The 20,523-nt window shown below is 39.0% G+C and overlaps 1 protein-coding gene across 1 annotated transcript in view; it reads right to left on the bottom strand.

The window, feature by feature from the left end:
• Positions 1–20,523, bottom strand: part of LTBP1 (latent transforming growth factor beta binding protein 1) — a 1,223,697-nt gene that overhangs the window by 721,310 nt on the left and 481,864 nt on the right. The window contains exon 4 of the mRNA XM_078648754.1: positions 13,465–13,643. Within this exon, the coding sequence (XP_078504880.1) occupies positions 13,465–13,643 (179 nt within the window). The remainder of the gene's footprint in view (positions 1–13,464; positions 13,644–20,523) is intronic.

Genomic DNA, 20,523 nt, shown 5'->3' with positions numbered 1-20,523 from the left:
TCACTGACATGCAAAGTGGGGCCCAAGATGGTCGCTATCTCCTACTAGCTGTCGCTAACTGGTGTTAGCGACAGCTAGGTAATAGGGAGATAATTTTATCTCCGCTTTCTTGGCTTTTAAAGCCAAAAAAGCGGAGATAAACCCCCTTGATAATATGCCCCTATGTTCCTTACAGCCACATTCATGATGCACACCCTTCCAACCAGGCTCAGAAATAGATTATTATAAAGCTCTGGCATCATATCCCTACCTGCTCTTCACTTAATCTCTCACTCAAGCATGGTGACCATTGTCAAGATAAGAGAACCTCTCTGATGATTAATCAAAATACCAAACACTTCCCACATAGGCCTCATTGGAGCTAAGCTTCTTTCAACAACGAACTTCCTGTGGTGTAGTGTACATCCTGTTTGCTCATTTACTTTGGCACCTCACCAGTGTTATGAGTCATATAAACGCAATGCAATACAAGGCAGAACCTTTACACTATTTCAAATACATGAAATAACTTTGTGTTGTCAGAACTTAGGTATTGCTTTGGGGCATATTGCCAATTCAACTGGTCGGACTGTCTGTCTGATGAATGTATCATCATCCTATATAGTTCCAAAATATTTTTCGATTCATATATTTTGTATTGTAATAATTATTTTTAAGTAAATATATTTTTTTAAAGTTTATTGTTGTATAATATTAGAATTCAATATACCTACCTAATTAGTGACAATAATTTGGTCTTTTATATTTGTATAATTAATATTTTGACCTTTAAACACAAAGTATAGGAAAATGATGGTTTTGTCCTCAATATTATTTTGAAAATATTTGTGCATTTTGATATTTTTGCCTTCACCTTTTCGTCATACAACTCAATTGAGCCTTTGAAATCTGTGGAGTATCCCGTCCAGCCTTACCCTCAACCCCTTCCCAGCTCTCCCATATAGAAACTATTGCATCTCTTACAACTAGTGGATTAGGTGGAGATCTCAATGCCTACATTAGGATAATTATTATTATGAAGAGAGGGCAATTAGGATAATTTATCAAGACAAATCATGCCTCGTTGTTGCAGATATGTAAAGCTTTTAGGACCTCACTGACACCTAATTATTGAATTTATTTTCAAAGATCATACAGTTAACATCACAATGAAGGGAAGTGGAGGTAGAAGGAAAATGTGAAAAGGCTATCAGGAATTAAAATGTGTTTATGTGAGAGCACCAATATGTTTAATGTTGTTGCTAAGCTGTCCAAGTTTTATGAACTGAAGTCAAATTGTTGGAACCTTTGAATATATTTTGACGTAATAATTGTGAAGCAATGTGAATCTATGTACTCAATTAGAGCTTTGCACAATATGTTTAGAAAGGTCTAGATATAATCTTGCATGGGGAAGGTGACCGGTCTGAAAATCATTTAATTGGCTGATAAAGGTATTGCTAGGGATCCTTTAAATACAGCTCTAATTGATAAGCAGAATAAAGGAGTAGACTGATCATGGCCTAGGGGCTTATAAAGGTTAAAAATACTTTAAAGATAATCTCCTCCTCTATGAAGCAGATACATTATTTTTTTTACAAAGTGCCTGTCCAAGAACATTTCACAACTGTTAAAGATATTGGTAGGTTTGGTTTTTGCAGCTGTTTGGGTTGAAAGAGAATGCTTTAATTGGTGGAAAGGGCAAGCTGGTGGAGGATGGTATCTCAAGATTAAGGGGGTCATTAGGATGGCGGGTGGAATTTGCCCGCCCGCCATCCTGACGGGGATTGGGACCGCCCGCCATAAGGACGGGGGTCCCATGGAGGGCATTAGGATGTGCCCGCCACAGTGGTGGGCACCTCCTGCATTTCTAGCATTGTGGCGGGCGGTGCTCTCAGCACCGCCCGCCACAATGCGAGAAATGCATTTCAGCATTTGCATAAACAACACGGAAGGTACCGTGGTGCCTGCCGCTTTGTTTATGCAAATGTGGGGGGGTACCACAGGTACCCCTCCGTGTGCAGCCCCCACCGCTCCTTCACTCTGGGGGCCCGCAGGGGGCCCCCAGAGTGAAGACCGCATGCCTTTCCGTGGCGGCATTGCCGCCACGGAAAGGCATTGTAAAATGCCCATTGTAATATGGCTGGCGGTGTCTGATAGACACCGCCACCATATTATTGCGGCGGACGGTCTTTCCGTCCGCCGAGGTCCCCCCCGCCATACTAATATGGCGGGGGGATCGAGTGAGGATGTCGGGCGGATTGCCCCCGCCAGGCTGGCGGTGGCTACCACCAGCCTGGCGGGGGCAATCCGCCCGACATCATAATGGGCCCCTATGTGTGGGAAAGACTATACTCTTTAAACATATAGGCAAATATTAAACATGACCTATTGATGAGCTTGAAATGAAGGTAATAAGGACTAGATAATGTTTCAACAACTGTATGTCTGGTCCAAAAGCAGAATGCAGAACTTTCTGCTGCCACCTTCTTTTTACCCCCACACTGAATGCTGGATTATTCCTCATGCAGTCTGTATATTCAACTGTTCTGTCCACTTGAGCGAGACAGAAATGCATTATTGTGTGATATGTTCCAACTTCCATATCCGCTAAGGCTCCATTTTGTATGAGCTAAACATTTCACTCACCCCACATCAGACAAGCTGTTCTGTTTTTACTTCTGCTATATTGTGTACAAAAGGATTTTAAGAGTGCAGATTTTCCTGTTAAAGGACTGACATTGCATATTCCATTGTAATAACTTTACATTGATTGCTAGCTTTTATTCCAACATTTTAGTCCCATTTCATTGATAAAGTGAGATTTTCTTGTAGTTCCACCAACTTTGTGGTCGTAGTACAAGACGCTGACAGGCAAGAGAATTGAATTACTTGAAAAGAAATTATAGAGATTAAAGCAGTTTTCGTATTTGGGTTTAGTTTCATGAGGCATGGACCTATGGACCAGCAAATAGAAGAGGAATTAATTTTCGAAGGGAAGACTGAATGTAAACAGTAGCAAAAATCAAAATTGTTCAATCTACATGGGTCATGCAACAGAAAAACACATGTATTCTAGTATCAGTAAAATAAGTCACAAACTGACCTAATGAATTTGGCAGCAAACTCCTCTCTTTGTTGGCGAAAATGAACTGAGTTGCAATCAATTCCGAAAAGAAGTAATCAGAATCCTTTCAATATGGGACTTAGTTTAATATGCAGAGCACACATTTCTGGTGAACTAGGGTTTTAAAAGGTGCAATGTAGCCACAGTATGATCATAGTATGATCAATGCTTAATATGAGCCATTGGTTGCAAGTGGGGTCCATCTGCACTCATATTTGGGGACAAACAGTCATTTTTCCTCAACAAACTTTCAACCAGAGCAAGAGAAAGAAAACCACAAAAGAGGATTGGAAGGAGGGATGAGGGAGAGAAACAGAGAAAAACTGTGACAAATGGAGAATGCAGGGATGAAAAAGATCCAGAGTAGGAGTGAGATAGCCAACATCTGGTTGTGGAGTATAGAAGCATAATGTGGAATTAAGACTACACAACCTTGGTATACGCCACCCCAATCTACAAAAACACCAGCCACAGACTTCTGAAACAAATATTTTCACCAAAACGTATTTCTGTTACAAGTTAAGACCCAAGTGGTTAGGAATAGTTTATACAAAATGCGGCTGCCACTCTAGCCAACCTTAAATCTGCAGTGATTTACAAAGATTCATCTAAATTGCTCATACAACCTGATCAACTTTGCATTCAGAAGTCAAATGACCCCATGGCCTCAATTTTATCACCAGCACTTGCTGGTAGATTCATGTTTTAAATTACTTTTTCCTGGGTTCTACTTCTCCTAGCTGTAAAATATAATACTCTCCTTTCTTAGAAACAATAGTTCCTTTTCCAGGTCTCTGGTGAACAATTCTACATTACTGCCAAAATAGCTATAGCTTTGGAGCTAATGCTAAAACAAAGGTCGTGTGGTAAAACGCATGATGTTGTTTACTAGTTTGTAGTAACAAGCAACTATGCCTCTCACATGACCACAATTGTGGAAATAACACTTAGAAGTCTGAGCAATATATATATATGGGGGTACAATTATCAAAAGGTTTGCTTGCTGTGAGTCGGTGTGACTTACTCTTACAGTACTGACGTTCTCCTGAAATCCATGATTAACCCAAGAACATTTCTGGCTTCCTGCTGAAATTCAGGAGTATGCCATGTGTACTACAAAAGTAAATTATAAACCTAAATCCCTACCAACGCTTAATAGTGGCAGAACATAATGAAAATGTTGTCACATGAGAATTTGATATAAAGGCTAAAAGACCGACGGCAGTTTGCAGTGAAATGCGGAGGTCATTCTTGTTGTTAATGGGTCTACTAAATTGCCTAGCCTAGAAAACGGTTCCTGAACATCTCAGAAGACCCAATTCTATAGTACACACCGCTGCAAACGGTGCCTTGTCCACTAGTTAATTTTCAATGTTTCCAACCTCAATAGATGCATAGTCATTATATTTTGATTTTGATATGTGTGTGACTCATCTTCGAGGACAGATTAAGCAACAGTCTAGGAAAGACTACCTCACACTTGTCTCACGGATACATCTGCTGATACTAGGTTAAACAATTGTCCTTATGAAGCTGCAGTGAATAGTCCATGTATCATACTGCACAAGGTCACTATCTGACAAGGAAGCAGATATGTGCACAATTATTGTCCTACCCTCAAGAAACTCTAAACAAGAATTTGGGCCTCATTTGGAATTTGCAAGGACTTGAAAAGCCCTCAAACTTCTGGAGGAAACTGTACATGAGGCTTGTGAGGTGACAAAACTTTAGGGGGCCACCCAGGCTCCTCACCCAGTCAGAAGCCTGGGGCCCGCTGTGCTCTCACATTGCCAGAGGGGGACCTTGGAACTCAGCCCCTCCCCACCGCCAGGGCTATTGTTACACCACATAATGAGGCGTATAATCTACCCAGTGAATTTCCGCCATCAGAAACATAGCATTGTGGATGAAATTCATCCGTTTTTCTCTACTCAGTAATTAGAGTATCCTCCAGTAATTCGAGGATTTTGAGTTCCCTTCAAACTCCATGTGAACTATTTTGTACTTTATACCCACTGATCTTTCACATTTCTATCCAAGTTAGAACTTCATATTTGACTACTGTAAGTTTTTTTTTTTTTATGTTGGCACCAACACTATAGGCTAGTCCTGGGTTACCGCTTCTATTATTGTAGCCTAAAAATATGTTTCTAGCCTCGTATTCCATATAGACGGGAACCGCATTTTGAGCTGAGTCTGCTTTTATGAGTATGCATGGCAGACAAGAGACATCCGTTACTTCCCGACAGCTGCTCTTTCATTTATTTTTCACAATGCCATTTTCTACAAAACCTACTGTTCTCTTTATTCCCTCTTATTATCTACTTATTATTTATGGTTTAATTCTGTACATAAAATGGATGTTTGGAGGGAGGTAGTTGATACTAGTTAAAGCAATTGTATGTTACACTATTTCATGAATACAAGAAGATAGAATTAAAAAAGAGGTTTAAATAAAAAAAGTTAATCACAATAAAATCTTTGTAACTCGGCTATGACGTGTTTGTCTAGAGTTTTTACTTAATGTTTAATTCTGTGGAATACTGCAAAGCTAACTAAGAAATATTTCAGAAAGCTCTAATAGACTCCTCTCTTACTGCATTATGTTGAGTGATAGAAAATTGTGTCATAGAAAAATAAGTAAATGCTTAAAAACGTCTACTCCACAGAGTATGGTTTTAAACCACAAACCACTAAGGAAGTGTGGCCGTATGGTTATGTGCCTCTCTTGCCAGCAAAGGTTTTGGTAAAATCCTTCTTTCCCACTTCACACACTGTGTGCTGCTGAAAAACATTGGAATGCAACAGAAATAAGGCAGTAAAGTTAATTTTTAGGTTACGTTTACATCTGGTATTAACTATTTTTGGAATCAAGCATATGTTTCTGCATAGTCCAAAGGCTGACCACAAGTCATTGTTTCGAATGAGTTTTAATCTGAATGATACACCAGTAAGAAGGTTTTGTTTTTGCTTTTAAAGTTTATGTGTAATGAGACATCAGAAGTAGTAAATGAGTGAGTAGCCTGTTGCAAAAACCTAGATACGATTTCGTTTCATCATATTTTATCATTTTAGTGCCATTGTAGAGAAGACCATCCATATGCAAATCAGCCGTAGCCTGAAAGCTGGAGCAAACTTGATGTGCACGTCACTTGAAATGCAAGCAACAGAAACACTGCTACAACAAGTTGTTGTAGGGCTACAATCATGCTCAGCTTACCACCCACATGTAATTCATTTGAGGGTGGTGAAGCTGGGAGTAGCTGCTGGTACTGGACCCGGGTAGTGGGGCAGGGTGGGGCTGGACAAAAAAGAAAAAAACACTTACCTTTAACCGCCGTCCGCCTCCTCTTCTCCGTCCTCGTCATCTTCCTTCTTCCTACAGTCATTACAGGCAGCAGGAAGCACCCGGGCTCTCAGGCAATAACAAAACTACAATGAAGCATTGTGATTGGTCGGAGCGCCATGGTTCGGTGCTCAGACCGGGGATGGGAGCCTGGGCATGTTCCTCAACAAACTATGTAATGCAGCCTGGTGAGGAAGATGTAAAGTGTGCAGGACTGTTTGACTGACTCAAAAGGGCACCCAAGCAGTCTTGCACACTTAGGGAGTGCAAACCACTCCTCCCCCTGCTCTGGCCAGCCCCACCCGCCCGCCCCAAAAGGCGCTGACTACAATGGGAAAGCAAAAATGATAATAAAGATACGTTATTATCATTTTAGTTTTCCTTTTGTTCAATGGGACGATGTTCCTCCGCCTTAGTGGAGGAGCCGCCACTGGAAGCTGGTTTGCAGGGTTGCTGGCCTGGATTTAGTCCTTGAATTCTTTCTCTATTTTGTAGACTACCTGTAAGTGAAATCTTAATGGATAATTGAGGAGAATGAACCTGCACATGCCAAAGAAGTAAATATCCTGCTTTGGGTAAAATGCTTTGTCCAAGACTTTATGCTTGGATTATGAAAACAAACAGAGTGTTTAAAAACAGTCTGCAAGGTAAGAAAGGGGTCAAGGCTTGGGGCTTAGACAGTTGTTTTGGACAAAGGAGAAAGATAGCTTCTGGCTAGCCATTGAGAGCCAACCTGCCATTACACATACTCTTTTTCAAGTTCAAGAGATAGACCGGACTGAACCTTCACAGAAGCAGAAGGAAGGAGAGGTCATGGTCTTACAATGTACCATTCAGGGCACAAGCAACATTTTCTATGGAATTACAGAATGCATAACAAACAAATGGCTTAGGAGATTGTGCAGGCTTTGGACAAGAATGCTTCCAAACAATGACATTCGTTACCACCATTAGCTGATCCAGCAGTATGCTCTGAGTGATGATATCAAAGACCATAGACGGGACCAGCACAACTCCAAAGGATAGTGGACCAGTACATCACCCATGGATGCAAAAAGCCCTCTAAGTAGTTGATGTCACAATATCACCGACAAACTAACGATCTCCAAATACATCATGACCATAGCAAGCTAAGGGTAGATATTCTATTCTTAACTCCACATTTTGGGTTGTGGGGAGGTTTCCTCTAAAGAAGAGTCCATAATCCTTACCTAGCAAACACTCAAGTGGATAGGGAGTCACTGGCAGGCTTCAAGGGCATTTTCTTGTGGTTTACCCTAGATTTTAGATGCAGAACTGTACAGATGGCAATGCTGAGACACTTTTTGTTCCTTTGCCAAATGTGTCGACCATGCAGATCTACACTGTGATCTATGATAGAGATAGCTGTTTTTGTGACTGCCTAAGGGAGCATTACATGTATACCTACCTCTCTAAGATGAAATGTAAACCTACATTGGAGAAGGAATTATGGAAGACTGAATGCACAGCGATTAAAGCATTTAATATTCAGGCTCACAAGCAGCCACAATTTTTTGTAAACTTTAAAAGGGGAATATATCTTTCTTGATCAAATAGGTACAGACGATATACAGATGACCACAAGGAAATGTTCAACACTGAGATGAGATGGGATGGTGACAATCTTTTCGATTAATAACTCAGCTATTTTCCCCACACTGATTCAGATAGGGTTGGCACTGACACTATATCCAAAATATTATAAGTAATTATCAGAGAAAGAGGTGTGCATGGAACGAGAAATTTGAGATATATGACAGAACAACAACAGTATTTTTCATGGATGCCTTTACAACGAAGCTGGAACCAAGGCAGCGCCATTACACAAATGTCTTAGCGACTACATTTTTTACCACAAATATGCCTTTACCATAAATGCCTTTTCAATGAAAAAGTTAAGTATTTTACAGGTAAGTATAAACGTATTTAATAACATATATATATTGATATATTTATACATATAGATTTATGTGTAACAAATTTATACTAACTTATGAAATACTTACATTTCCGTTGTAAATACATGCATTGTAAAGGCACATGTGTGGTAGAAAATGAAAAGGTAAGTTTAACTTGATGTCTATATTTTATTAACACACACACATTTATATATATATATATATATATATATATATATATATATATATATATATATATATATATATATATATATATATATGTTTATTATTAATTATATTTTTGTTATTTTATATATACCATCCTATTAACCCACAATCCTTTAACCCTTAAATTACCATTACCACCCAAAATCCCATACCCACCCTAAAACCTAAAATACTCTTGTCACCCAAAACCCATACCCACAGTAATCCCTAAAATTACCCTTGCCAACCAAAAACCCACACCCACCATAAACCCTAAAAATATCCCTGCCACCCAAAAACCCATAACCACCCTTACCCATAAAATTATCTTTACCGCCTAAAAAACCATACTCACCCTAAAATTACCCTTGCCTCCCATAAACCCATAACCACTCTGAACCTGAAAATTACCCATGCACTCCAAAAACCCATACGCACTCTAAATCCCAAAATTACCCTTGCCACCCAAAAACTCATACCTACCCTAAACCATAAAAATACCCATGTCACCCAAATACACCCACCCACCATAAACCCATACCCACCCTCAACCCTAAAATTACCTTTGCCACCCAAAAACCTATACACACCCTGAACCCTAAAAGAAATCTTACCACCCAACAACCCATACCCACACTAAACCCTAAAAATACCCTTGCCACCCAAAAACCCATACTCACCAAAAACCCTAAAATGACCCTTGTGGCTCAAAAACCCATACTCATCCTAAACCTTAAAAATACCCTTGCCACCCAAAAACCCATACACACCCTAACCCTAAAAACACTGCTTTGTATTACTTTGCATCAAGGGGGCGTTACATGGGTGGTGCATTGGTGTTCCCATGCAACCACCCATGAACTTTTACACTAAACCTTACCTACTAACATTAGTAGACAGGGTTTAGTGCCAAAACTTAACGCTGCTGAAAAGCAGGGGTTAAAAGGAGAAATGTTTTCATTTCTCCTTGCTAATCAGGCTTTGCATGTGTGCTGCACTGTACAGCAAACATGCAAATCAAGAAAAGGTTAAAACTTGTCTAGCCATAGTATTTTGTACAGGAAGGTTACCCTTCCAGTACAATACCTATAGTAGGCTCAGACACACACCCTAGCACTAAGGTATGTGCCTGGCACACAGCTGCTGAAATGAGCGCCGGACTAGGGAAAGGCTAGGAGAGAGCCATATCGATATGAATATGGCACTCTGCTGCTTTCTCCCTGCCACAAAAGGCAACACAACATTTTTAGCTGCTGAGCTGCGTTCTGTGACACCTTTGGGAATCACAGCATACCATGATAATAACCAAGAATTCCTCAAGGAAGAAGTGCTAAATTACAACACCCTCCGGAATACCCTCCGGAATACTATGAACCCTTTTGGGTAAAATCGCAAACCCTATAGTGGGTATATCAATGTCATCTGCCGGCCATATTAAAGACCTGTCTGAGAGTGGGTCTTTGCTTTTGGGTGAACTTTGCATTCATTAATACGGCCAGCCCTGCCGGGGGGATGCACTACCACGAGAGGAGGCGGGTCCATGGTGTGGAGTCATTCACATCCATTTACGGAGCAGTTGGTTCAGTGGAATCGCTTTTAACCCCTCCCATGCTCATGACAAGCTCAGCTACTTCTGTATTTAAAAAAAATTAACAAAACATTAAATGAAACAAAAATGGGCCCCTGCCGGCCCAACACCATTAACAACTATCTGAAGCAGGGGGACGTGGCCATCAGCCTGAAAATATGTGAGACAAAATCTTTCCTGTAAATTCCGCCCACAGACCCAACAGGCTTCAATTCGAGCTCTGCAATTGTTAAATGCATTTAGTGGCTGCATAGCAACTCTAGTTTCCAGGGTAATAGTGGAAACAACATGAAGGGCGAATACCAACCAGGCTTCAAGATGCAGAAGTTGCACCAAATATTCTTCTTGGCTAGGGATGATTCCATTCATATTCACTTACCTCTTAATTCCGATGGGGCCGTAGCAGGTGATGCGGGCCAAATTATAAGATCCGTGGGAACACTACAAATCTCTTTGCTTTCACCCAGAGCTTTTGGCATCTGAAAAGAACCAAAATCATAGCAGCTAAAATCCCTGGGTGAAAGTCTGGGTGAAAAGAGGCAGCAAGGCAGAATTGGACCCAGACTTACCAATTCCTGCAGTAATTACTCATTTCTTAGTGGAGCATCAGGGTCCGATCCATTATCAGCAGAATTTCCTGAGACTGTACTTAACAATGGGTCAGCAGACAAGAGCTTCGCTGACAAGCAAAATTTAGCTATTTTATGATTCTTCATTTCGGGAGATGGTTATCTTTTATTCCACTACAGACCAGACCCCTTACGGATTGGTAGCATTGCTCTAAAAAACATGGAAATAATAAACAACAAAGGCCTGACTAGATTTACACACCTAGTACCACAAACTTGACACTAGAGGGGTTATTTATATTTTTCAAACTCCCTCATAAGAGCGATTCCTATCGCTAATCAAAGTGCCACAGCGTGTCAATTTCCAATTAAAAATATGTCAGAATACCATCATTGGACCAATCTCACCCAAACATAAAAAAAGTGTGAGAAAGGAGAGAAAGCACCTCACGGTCGCAACACCAAGGGGGTTGCTGGTTGGTACTCACTAGCACACCCACTTTTCATCATCGGTTACTTTCTCTCCCGAAAAAGGAAAGTGTGTGTTCTATCGTGAGACTCTCGAAAAACTTTGATTAGCGATAGGAATCGCTCTTATGAGGGAGTTTGAAAAATATGGGCAACCCCTCTAGTGTCGAGGTTTTGTTACTACGCGTGTAAATCTAGTCAGGCCTTTGTTGTTTATTAGTGTGTTGAGTGGGGGGCGGCCTGGCTTTCTTTCCCTCTGCAGCTCCAATTGTGTTGATGCTGAAAAACATGAAGTCAGGAAAAAGAAAATACAGCGAAATAAAACTTTAGGGAATTGTAGTTGAAATGGATATACATTGCTAATACACTTCAAGAATGTGAGTACTTTTGTCCTAGTGTTTTCTTCAGCCATTTAGGCTGAAATGAGTGTCGCGTGCAGGTCAGGTGGGTTGTACATCCTCCTGGATCATTACTTTTACAGCTCATAAGACCAGGGCAGTCTGGAAAGTTAGTTTATTTCAATTTTAAAGCCCTCTGGGGGAAACTGCTGAGGAGTGATTAATGTGTACCATGGGTTGCAGGAGGTTGGCACTGGCACTTATGTTCGGGAAGCAGGACTTTGTTTCCATCATTTGGCTTTGACCCAGAACAACAGTGAAAACCGCAGAGAGGCAAGAAAAACGGATGGAGATAAACCCAGGAAAACAGTGACACATGGAGAAATCACGGATTAAAAAACATCTTGAAGAATGAGATAAAAAAAGAAAGGAAGTGGTGGGTGGTGGAAAAAAAAGGAATTATGAATGAAGACTAGATTGATTGCTTGTTAGTAGGAATTCCAATATTTGGCAGCTCCGACTATAGATTCTGCACGTTTTTAAAACAAAATTAGGCAGTGGCACTGATGCTAAGCATCATCTTAAGCAATCACTACACGACATATTTAATAATTATGTGTATAGTTATAAACTAGCAAACCGTAATACTATTATTTCCTTTTAGTACCTTTTTCAATTAATCATTGGAGCTGCCTCTACAGCTACACATATACTCTAGCTAGTTTCAACCTCTCTCCGGCTACAGTGTACATACTTTATCAATTTTATTGGAGACAAAGGTCACCAAACTCAGTATACAAGCTAAGAATAAATACCTTGGAGCTTCAAAAACACACAACAGCAAAATAAATTCCACTGTGTACATCTGTCGTTGCCGCCCTGCGGATTTAGGCTTCCAATATAATTTCAATGGAAAAACATGACAGGCTAAGTGAAAGATGAGGTGGAAATGATTGCTCTCTCTGTCAGCTTGTCTGGCACACCAGAAAGCTCGAGACAGGATTTCTTCTCAACAAGGGAGCACGCGCAGTGCAACACTGTGCTTGGATTGCAACACATCACATCCGTTTCTGCCAAGATCCGTCCTCAGCACTCACACCAGAGGCATTAGCATTAGCAGAGGTGTGAGCGTTACATCATTTCAAGACTGAGAAAACGGTGAGGACATTTGGCGTCCAGTTTTATAGATATATGTTTATGCATTTTGACAGGGAAGGGACAAGCAAGCAATACACAACATTTATCTTGTATGTCAACAGTTTGCCCGCAACTGTGGTTGTGCACTTGTCATGTGGTGCCATGACGCTTTTGACACCTTCAGCCTTTCCCGGCTTTTTAGTCAATAGTGACTTGCATGCTGGGAATTTTTTAATTAATACCTACAATGTTAAAAGCAAAACAACAAATGGCAGAATGACAAATTCTATTCTTAGCTAAAAAGCTATCCTTGCAGCCACGGTCCGTGTAGTTAACAACGGTGGGGCGTTGGGGTCCGGTAAGGGGGATTTCGAGGTATGATGCAGAGGTAAAATTAAATAAATAATTGATTTTCCCATGGCATCATCCCTCGAAATGCCCCCTTACCCGGCCCCACTGCTGTTACCTGCACGGACCGCGGCTGTATCCATGTGTGGATAAATTTGCCACACTTTGCAGTTAAGGGGTACAGTGATGTTGCTTTTGCATAAGCAGTCTACCACTATCTTCTTTTTTGGCTCAGATTACTACACAGGCATAGCAACAAAACACGATGAGAGTGCAACTTTGGTCCTCATGCATGTCACCAAGACACTACTCGTTCAGGCAACATGACTGACACACATTCTTACACCTAATGTATTCTTATGGAGTAGTGTGCTACTCTTCCAGAACTGAACTACTTTATAAAAGTAACTATTATACAAAGACAACTGCAACACTTACATTGAAAAGGTTGTAGAACATGATCATGCCCAGACCTCAGGGGCAGTAAACCCTCTGATGATTGCTCTCCTCCAGGAAGTACATTCTGTGTGTTGGAATAGTATTTGGGTTTCATCACAAACTGCTGTGTTTGGCTTGGAAGGTTCATGGTCAATGCTTGTGAAGACAGAGGCAACAACCTGTTGGAGGAAAGAAGAAAGGCGTGAGCAAAGCTTCTACGAAGATGGTCACCAGAACAAATGCATGTCCTCGGAAAGATGTCCAATGTACTTTATATCGGATTCTGTTAAAACATAATGTGGAGCTAGCAAACAAATAAATAATTCTACCTTCACAGTCAGACATACTCTGTCACCTTTTGTTTATGTTTAATAAGGTTTAGGGGTTCCGGAGAAGTTCACGGTGGACATCGGCAATAGATGGTCTCTCTGATGCCATGATCCCTGCCTAGGTTGCTTCCCTTTTGTAATAATACTGCAGATTGAAGAAGGCATTTAATTTTATGGGTACCAAACTGATTTGGCACCGAAGAGTGTACAAGGCTGCCAAGATTTTTGTTAATCTCAAGAATGGAAAGACATAATTAATTTAGATATGCCTATGTGATGGAGGTCCACCTATCGTAGCAAAGATGGGATGTAATGATCCATGGTCAACGGCAGGGGTGGACAGGCCATTAGATTTACTAGGGCCCATGCCCAATGTACAGTTTTCTATAGTGCTTTGAGGGCCGTTGTCCTCTTCATTTAGGGCCAACTACTTCTTGTGGTCTCCACTAGTCATCCTCACATGCCACTGGCTCCCACGGAAGAAACAAATCAAACGCTTTAATATCATGACTACAACTATAACTATTGCTAAGCAGAGTTGTTTGTGGCACCCTTAGTGCCCAAGCATCTCCCTTCCTCGGTTACTCATGTAGATAACTGCTGGACACTCACCAGGACTTGAGCCATATTAGGAAGCTTTGAATTCCAGATATAGCCAAACCCTTAGCAACTTCCATACAAAGCATAGTGTTTAAAATAGGAACTCCAGCCTTATAGCTTCAGAAATGCTCCATACTTGTTGAAGCCAAGTTTAATTTCACCATGCTGCCACTGAATCTGTCTCCCTTCATTCCCTCTAACTAGATTTTGAAATGTACAAATTCCATTGGCTGATCTGCTTCTGTTCTACTCTTAGGGCCACATGCATCAAACGTTGTAATTACGATTCCTAAATTGTGATTTTTAAGAAATCGCAATTGCTTATGTATATAGGAATCGCAAAAAAAAGTGTGATTCCTACACATTCCTTAATTGCAACTCGCAAATTGCGAATTGCAATTAAGGAATTGCTTCCCATTCATTCCTATGGGCCTTCATAGGAATGAATGGGAATTGCATGCACAATTTGCGAGTACCAAATAGGTACCTAGCAATCGTGATTGGAGTCTAAGGGCACACATCCACCATTTAAAATACCGGTCGCAAAGGGGCAGATTTGCAGAATCTGCCCTGTTGTGACCAGTATTTTTGCATTTGGGATGATGCATCCCGAATGGAAAAATACTGGTTCATTTCAATACTGGCCTGAGTGCTTGTTATCTGTGAGATTATGTGGTTCGTAGTTTTAATATTACACTGTAGTTAATAGTTATCCACTTCCACAAGGTCATCTCATGTGATGTAGTTGAGGTCAGATTTCATGTGATGCTACTGTGATGCTTTTATAATAGAACCTCGAGAGTATTGGCTTTTATGAGCTCCAGCTCCCTTAGCAGAACTGGCTTATACCAATTCTCTACACAGCGCTTTGGATTAATCCCTTTTTTGCACTTCTGGGTTCCGCCCATGGTTACGACCTTCCTCCCTATCTAATACTGAAGTACCCTCTTTCACAGCATTACTTAGCCATCTTCATCAGAATCACAGATCAGCTATTGGAAAGTTGGCTACAGGAGATTTTTTGGTTGTCATAACAGATACGCCCCTAATTACAAGATTGGGATATCATTTATGTCTCTATGTAAAATACCTTTACATTCCAAGGTGTCTTCTCAAGTTTTCACCCCAGTTTATGGGCCCTTTCCAGATCAAACAGTGAGTAGGCCTTCCACCTTCTGCTTGACATTACCTAATAGCTGGAAGATCCACCATGTAGTGTATGTATCCTGAGTCAAGGTTGCTTTACCATTATCATTTAAGGCCTTGTCACTGGTTCTTGTAGATGGGTCACAAGAGCATAAGGTCGGCGTGATATTGGAGTTCAGAATACACCAAATCAGCCTCCAATTATCTTGGAGCTTGGGAGGAGCCTGATGCTTCAGAGAGGTCATGGGAATCAGAGGCTTTTGTAAATGCCCAAACATTGGTCAAAGCATTTCACACAACACATCCTTTTAAGCCCAACAAAGAACAGGGGAAGAGACTAATCTCTGGGTAAGGTACTGTTAGGTTTTCGTCACAGGATATACAGGAAAAAACATATGTGCAAGATTCTGTTTGAAATATACACAAACGAAAAGGAAGGACTGGAGGATATTGATGACTGGGTCTTGTAGCTGGCCGACATGTAAACACAGAGGGCCAATAATGGATAGTTCCAGTTTATGGACAGTAGAGGGAGGAAAGCATCTCCTGGTTACTATTAAAAAGGCTAAAAACTAGGACGATGGTCCCTAGTAACCTCAATTCTGTCATATGGCTTCCGCTCGTACTTAGTTCATCATCCCATTATGCACTCTCCACGTTTCTAGTTGTGTTCCTTTCCCCAAGTTTGTAGTTCCCCATGTCTTTTGTTTCTTTACCTTCTTTATTTTTCAGAATCTCGTCCTCCATGACCCTTGGTTGATGAAGTTCCATCACTGCAGACACTTTGCCTGACTGTCCTAAGGTGCTTCTGGGCCTCTGGATGTTTCCTTGCCCAACTGAAGTTTATTATTGCCATATCCTCTGAAGTACCCAGTGAGTGCAAACCTCCTTTCTTATAACATTGTATCTCAGAACTTACTGCTTACAGAGCAGAAAGTGTGATGGTGCATGGAAAAGCAGGGATATCATTAGGTATGTCTTTGGGATTCCCCTTGCAATCTATATATTTACCATTGATATGGGCTTGCCCATTGGTACAGGTGAACATCCCGAGCTGCAATCAAAGATGAGTGCTGATTGCATCGCTGATCCTTCATTCCCTGGAAAATGAAACCCGCATTCATCACAAATTGATTGGATCATATGTACTATTGGATAATGGATAAATCTGTTTGTTTGGTAACATTGCTATGACCGAAGTGCTAGAATCAGAGGACACGGGGGACAAGGTTTTATTGTTTAGCAGACACACAACTCTGGAAGAAGTCCAGGTCCCACCCAAAATAGTAATCTTTAACATATACAATCTCCGTTCCTCAAATAGACCATAGTCTTGGCAACCAAAATAAACCCACTGAACTAGGGAAACAACTTTAGCCACTGGTTCATACAAATGGTATTTTTTACAAAATATTGCGTTTTAAATATCGAGCTGCAGAAATATCGGAAAAAAATACTGTGATACAAAAATATTGTGATGCAGAAATATAGTTGTCAAGAATATCAATTTTGCAGGTAAGTAATAATGTTTTCAAGGATATTGTTGTTTATATCAGTTTGAATAATATAGTTGTAACAAATATAGTTTTTTAGATATCTTGATGGGTTTTAGTTCATATATTAATTGTATGTGATATTGTTTGTATAATTGTTAATAATATTTTGAAATATGGTTTGCAATTTGAAGTGAATTATAATTTTTATTTAATTGATAGTAATTATTTATATTGTTGTAGCTGGTTGCTAGGTTTGTCAGGTGTAGGGAGGGAAGTTAATTAAGAATTACTTCTTAAGTTTATTCTGAAATATTTAATTGATTATTAATATTGGTAAGTGTGTAATAATCGTGCAGAAACAGAATATTGACTACCAAGTATAGAGTTGCACAAATATCGAGTTGTTAATATCGTGGGTCAGAAATATCTGCAGCAAGAATATTGTGGGCAAGAAAATTAACTTAAGGTAAGCAATATTGATTTTAAAAATCGAAGTGTTTAATATCGTTTTCAAAAATGTAGTTGTTAAAAATATCGTTTTTATTATTGTTATGTATATTACTATATATTTTATATATATGTGATGTATGTTTTTTGTATAAGTTTTTTTGCATTTTCAATATATGTGTTACATTTTTAGTAGTTATTAAAAAAAAAATGTTTCGTTTTTAGTTCTGTAGTGGGTTGTGGGTTTATAAGGGAATATGATGGGAAGTCATTTAACTATATTAAATGTATTGATCAATTTGTATTTATTCATATTTGTTTAATTGATAGTGTCAAATGTGTAATGTCATTTGTTATTAATTGATCATTATTTGGTTGTTAATTAATTATAATTAATTAATTGGTAATTAATTATGGTAATTTTGTAATTCATTTTAGATGTGTGAAGGTGTAAAGGGTGGGAAGTATTTTTTAAAATGTATGAATTATTCATTGGTTGTTAAATATATTTTATTTAACTAATTGGTTATTAATTTTGGTAATTTTGTAATTAATTGTAGGCGTGTGTTGTGTTTATAGGTGTATAGGGTAGGACGTACATTTTTCTAAATGTATGAGTTAATTTGTTGTTAATTAATTCTAATTAATTGTTTGTAATACATTTTGTAATTGTGTAATTAATTTTAGGTGTGTTGTGGGTTTTATAGGTATAAAGGGTGTGAAGTTTTTTGTTTTTTTAATTAATAGATTATTAATTGGTTGTTAATTAATTTAATACATTAATTGGTAATCAATTATGGTAATAGTGTAATTAATTTTAGGTGTGGGTTGTGGTGTCTATAGGAGTAAAGACTTTGAAGTAAATCGCGTTGTTTTTACTTTTAAAGGGATAAAGGGTGGGTTTTAAATATATTCTAATTATTTAATTATTCGTTGTTAATAGTAATAGTTTTTGATTTGAACATAAGTTTTAATTGTTTTTTATTATTTTATAGTTTAATTTAGGTGTGTGCTTTGGATATTATAGTGTTAAAGTGTGTGTGTAGTAAATTGATATTTATTAGTTTTTTTATTAGTAATATTAGTTATTCATCATTATTTATGTTAATTATGTAAATAAATTGCAATTAAAAATGTGGTTATTGGTGTGGTTTTAGAGTCTAGGAAATAAAATAAATACATTTGTGTTTTAAATCGTTTGTTTGTTTAATAATATTTTCCAGTTTAAAATATATTTTTTGTAAATTTGTGTTATAATTTTATTTTATATAATATTTGGAGGTTTTTGTTATATGTAATTCGTATTATAATATATGTTCTTTTTATATGTTATATACATATATATATATTTTTACATGGTGTTTATCATTTTACTTTTTAACTTTTAATATATATATTTTTTTCTAAGTGTTTGAGTGTGAATAGTATTTATTTTCTCTGCTATCCAACACTTCCCAAACTGTTGCATTCCCTGGAGTTGGAATAGTAATGTTTACCCCTATGCTATCCTCCACTTTCCCTACTGTTGCACTCACTGGAGTTGGAATAGGATTTTTTACCTCTCTTCTATCCAACACTTTCCCTACTGTTGCCCTCACTAGAATGGGAATAATATTTTTTTTTACCCCTCCGCTATCCAACACTTATCCTATTGTTGCAATCAGTGAAGTGGGAATACTAATTTTTACCCCTCCGCTATCCAACATTTTCCCTACTATTGCATTCTTTGGAGTGGGAATAGTAATTTTTGCCCCTCCGCTATCCAACATTTTCCCTACAGTTTTTCTCACTGAAGTGGGAATAGTAAATTCTCCCCTCTGCTATCCAACACTTTCCCAACTGTTGCACTCACTGTAGTTGGAATAGTAATTTGTAGCCCTCTTAGATCCAGCACTTTTCCTACTGTTGTACTAACTGGAGTGTGAATAGTAATTTTTACCTCTCCACTATCCAACACTTATCCTACTGTTGCACTCATTGGAGTGGCAATAGTAAGTTTTCCCCCCTACGCTATCCAATACTTTCCCTACTGTTGCTATTACTGGAGTTGGAATAGTAATGTTTAGCCCTCCGCTATCCAACACTTCCCCTTCTGTTGCACTCACTGGAGTGGGAATAGTAATTTTCACCCCTGCCCTATCCAATACTTTCCTTACTGTTGCACTCACTGGAGTGGGACAAGTAATGTCTACCTCTGCGCAATCCAACACTTGCAACACTGTTGCACTCACCTTAGTGGGAATACATTTTTTATCCCTCAGTTACCCAACACTTATCCTACTGTTTCATTCAGTGGCGTTGGAATACAAATTTCTACCCCTCCGCTGTCCAACATTTTCCCTATTGTTGCACTCTTTGGAGTGGGAATAGTGATTTGTTATCCTCCGCTATCCAACACTTTCCCTACTGTTGCTCGCACTGGAGTGGGAATAGTAAATTGTACCCCTTCACTATCCAACACTTTCCCTACTGTTGCACTCGCTGGAGTTGGAATAGTGATTTTTACCCCTCTGCTATCCAGCACTTTCCATACTGTTGCACTCACTGGAGTGGGAATAGTAATTTCTACCCCTTCGCTATCCAACACTTATCCTACTGTTGCACTGAAGTGTGAATCGTAAATCTTACCCCTCCACTATCCAACACTTTGCGTACTGTTGTTCTTACTGGAGTGGAAATAGTAATTTTTACCACTCCCCTTTCCAACACTTTCCCTACTGTTGCCCTCACTGTGGTGGGTATAGTAATTTTTATCCCTCTGCGATGCAACACTTTCCTTACTGTTGCACTGTTTGGAGTGGGATTCGTTATTTTTACCCCTCCGCTATCCAACACTTTCCCTACTGTTGCACTCACTTGAATTGGAATAGTCAATTTAATTATTTTGCTATCCAACACTTTTCCTACTGTTGTACTGATTGGATTGGGCAATTTAAGTTTAAATATTTTTTCATAGTTTAATGTTTAATTTATTCTATTATGTCTTTTTAATATTTAAGTTATTTTTTATATATATGTTATATTACATAATTTAAAAATAA

This window comes from Lissotriton helveticus, chromosome 6 (genome assembly GCF_964261635.1).
Source record: "Lissotriton helveticus chromosome 6, aLisHel1.1, whole genome shotgun sequence".
In the NCBI taxonomy this organism is placed as follows: domain Eukaryota; kingdom Metazoa; phylum Chordata; class Amphibia; order Caudata; family Salamandridae; genus Lissotriton; species Lissotriton helveticus.
Note: the sequence above shows the minus strand (reverse complement) of the source record. Positions and strands in the feature narration are given on the sequence as shown.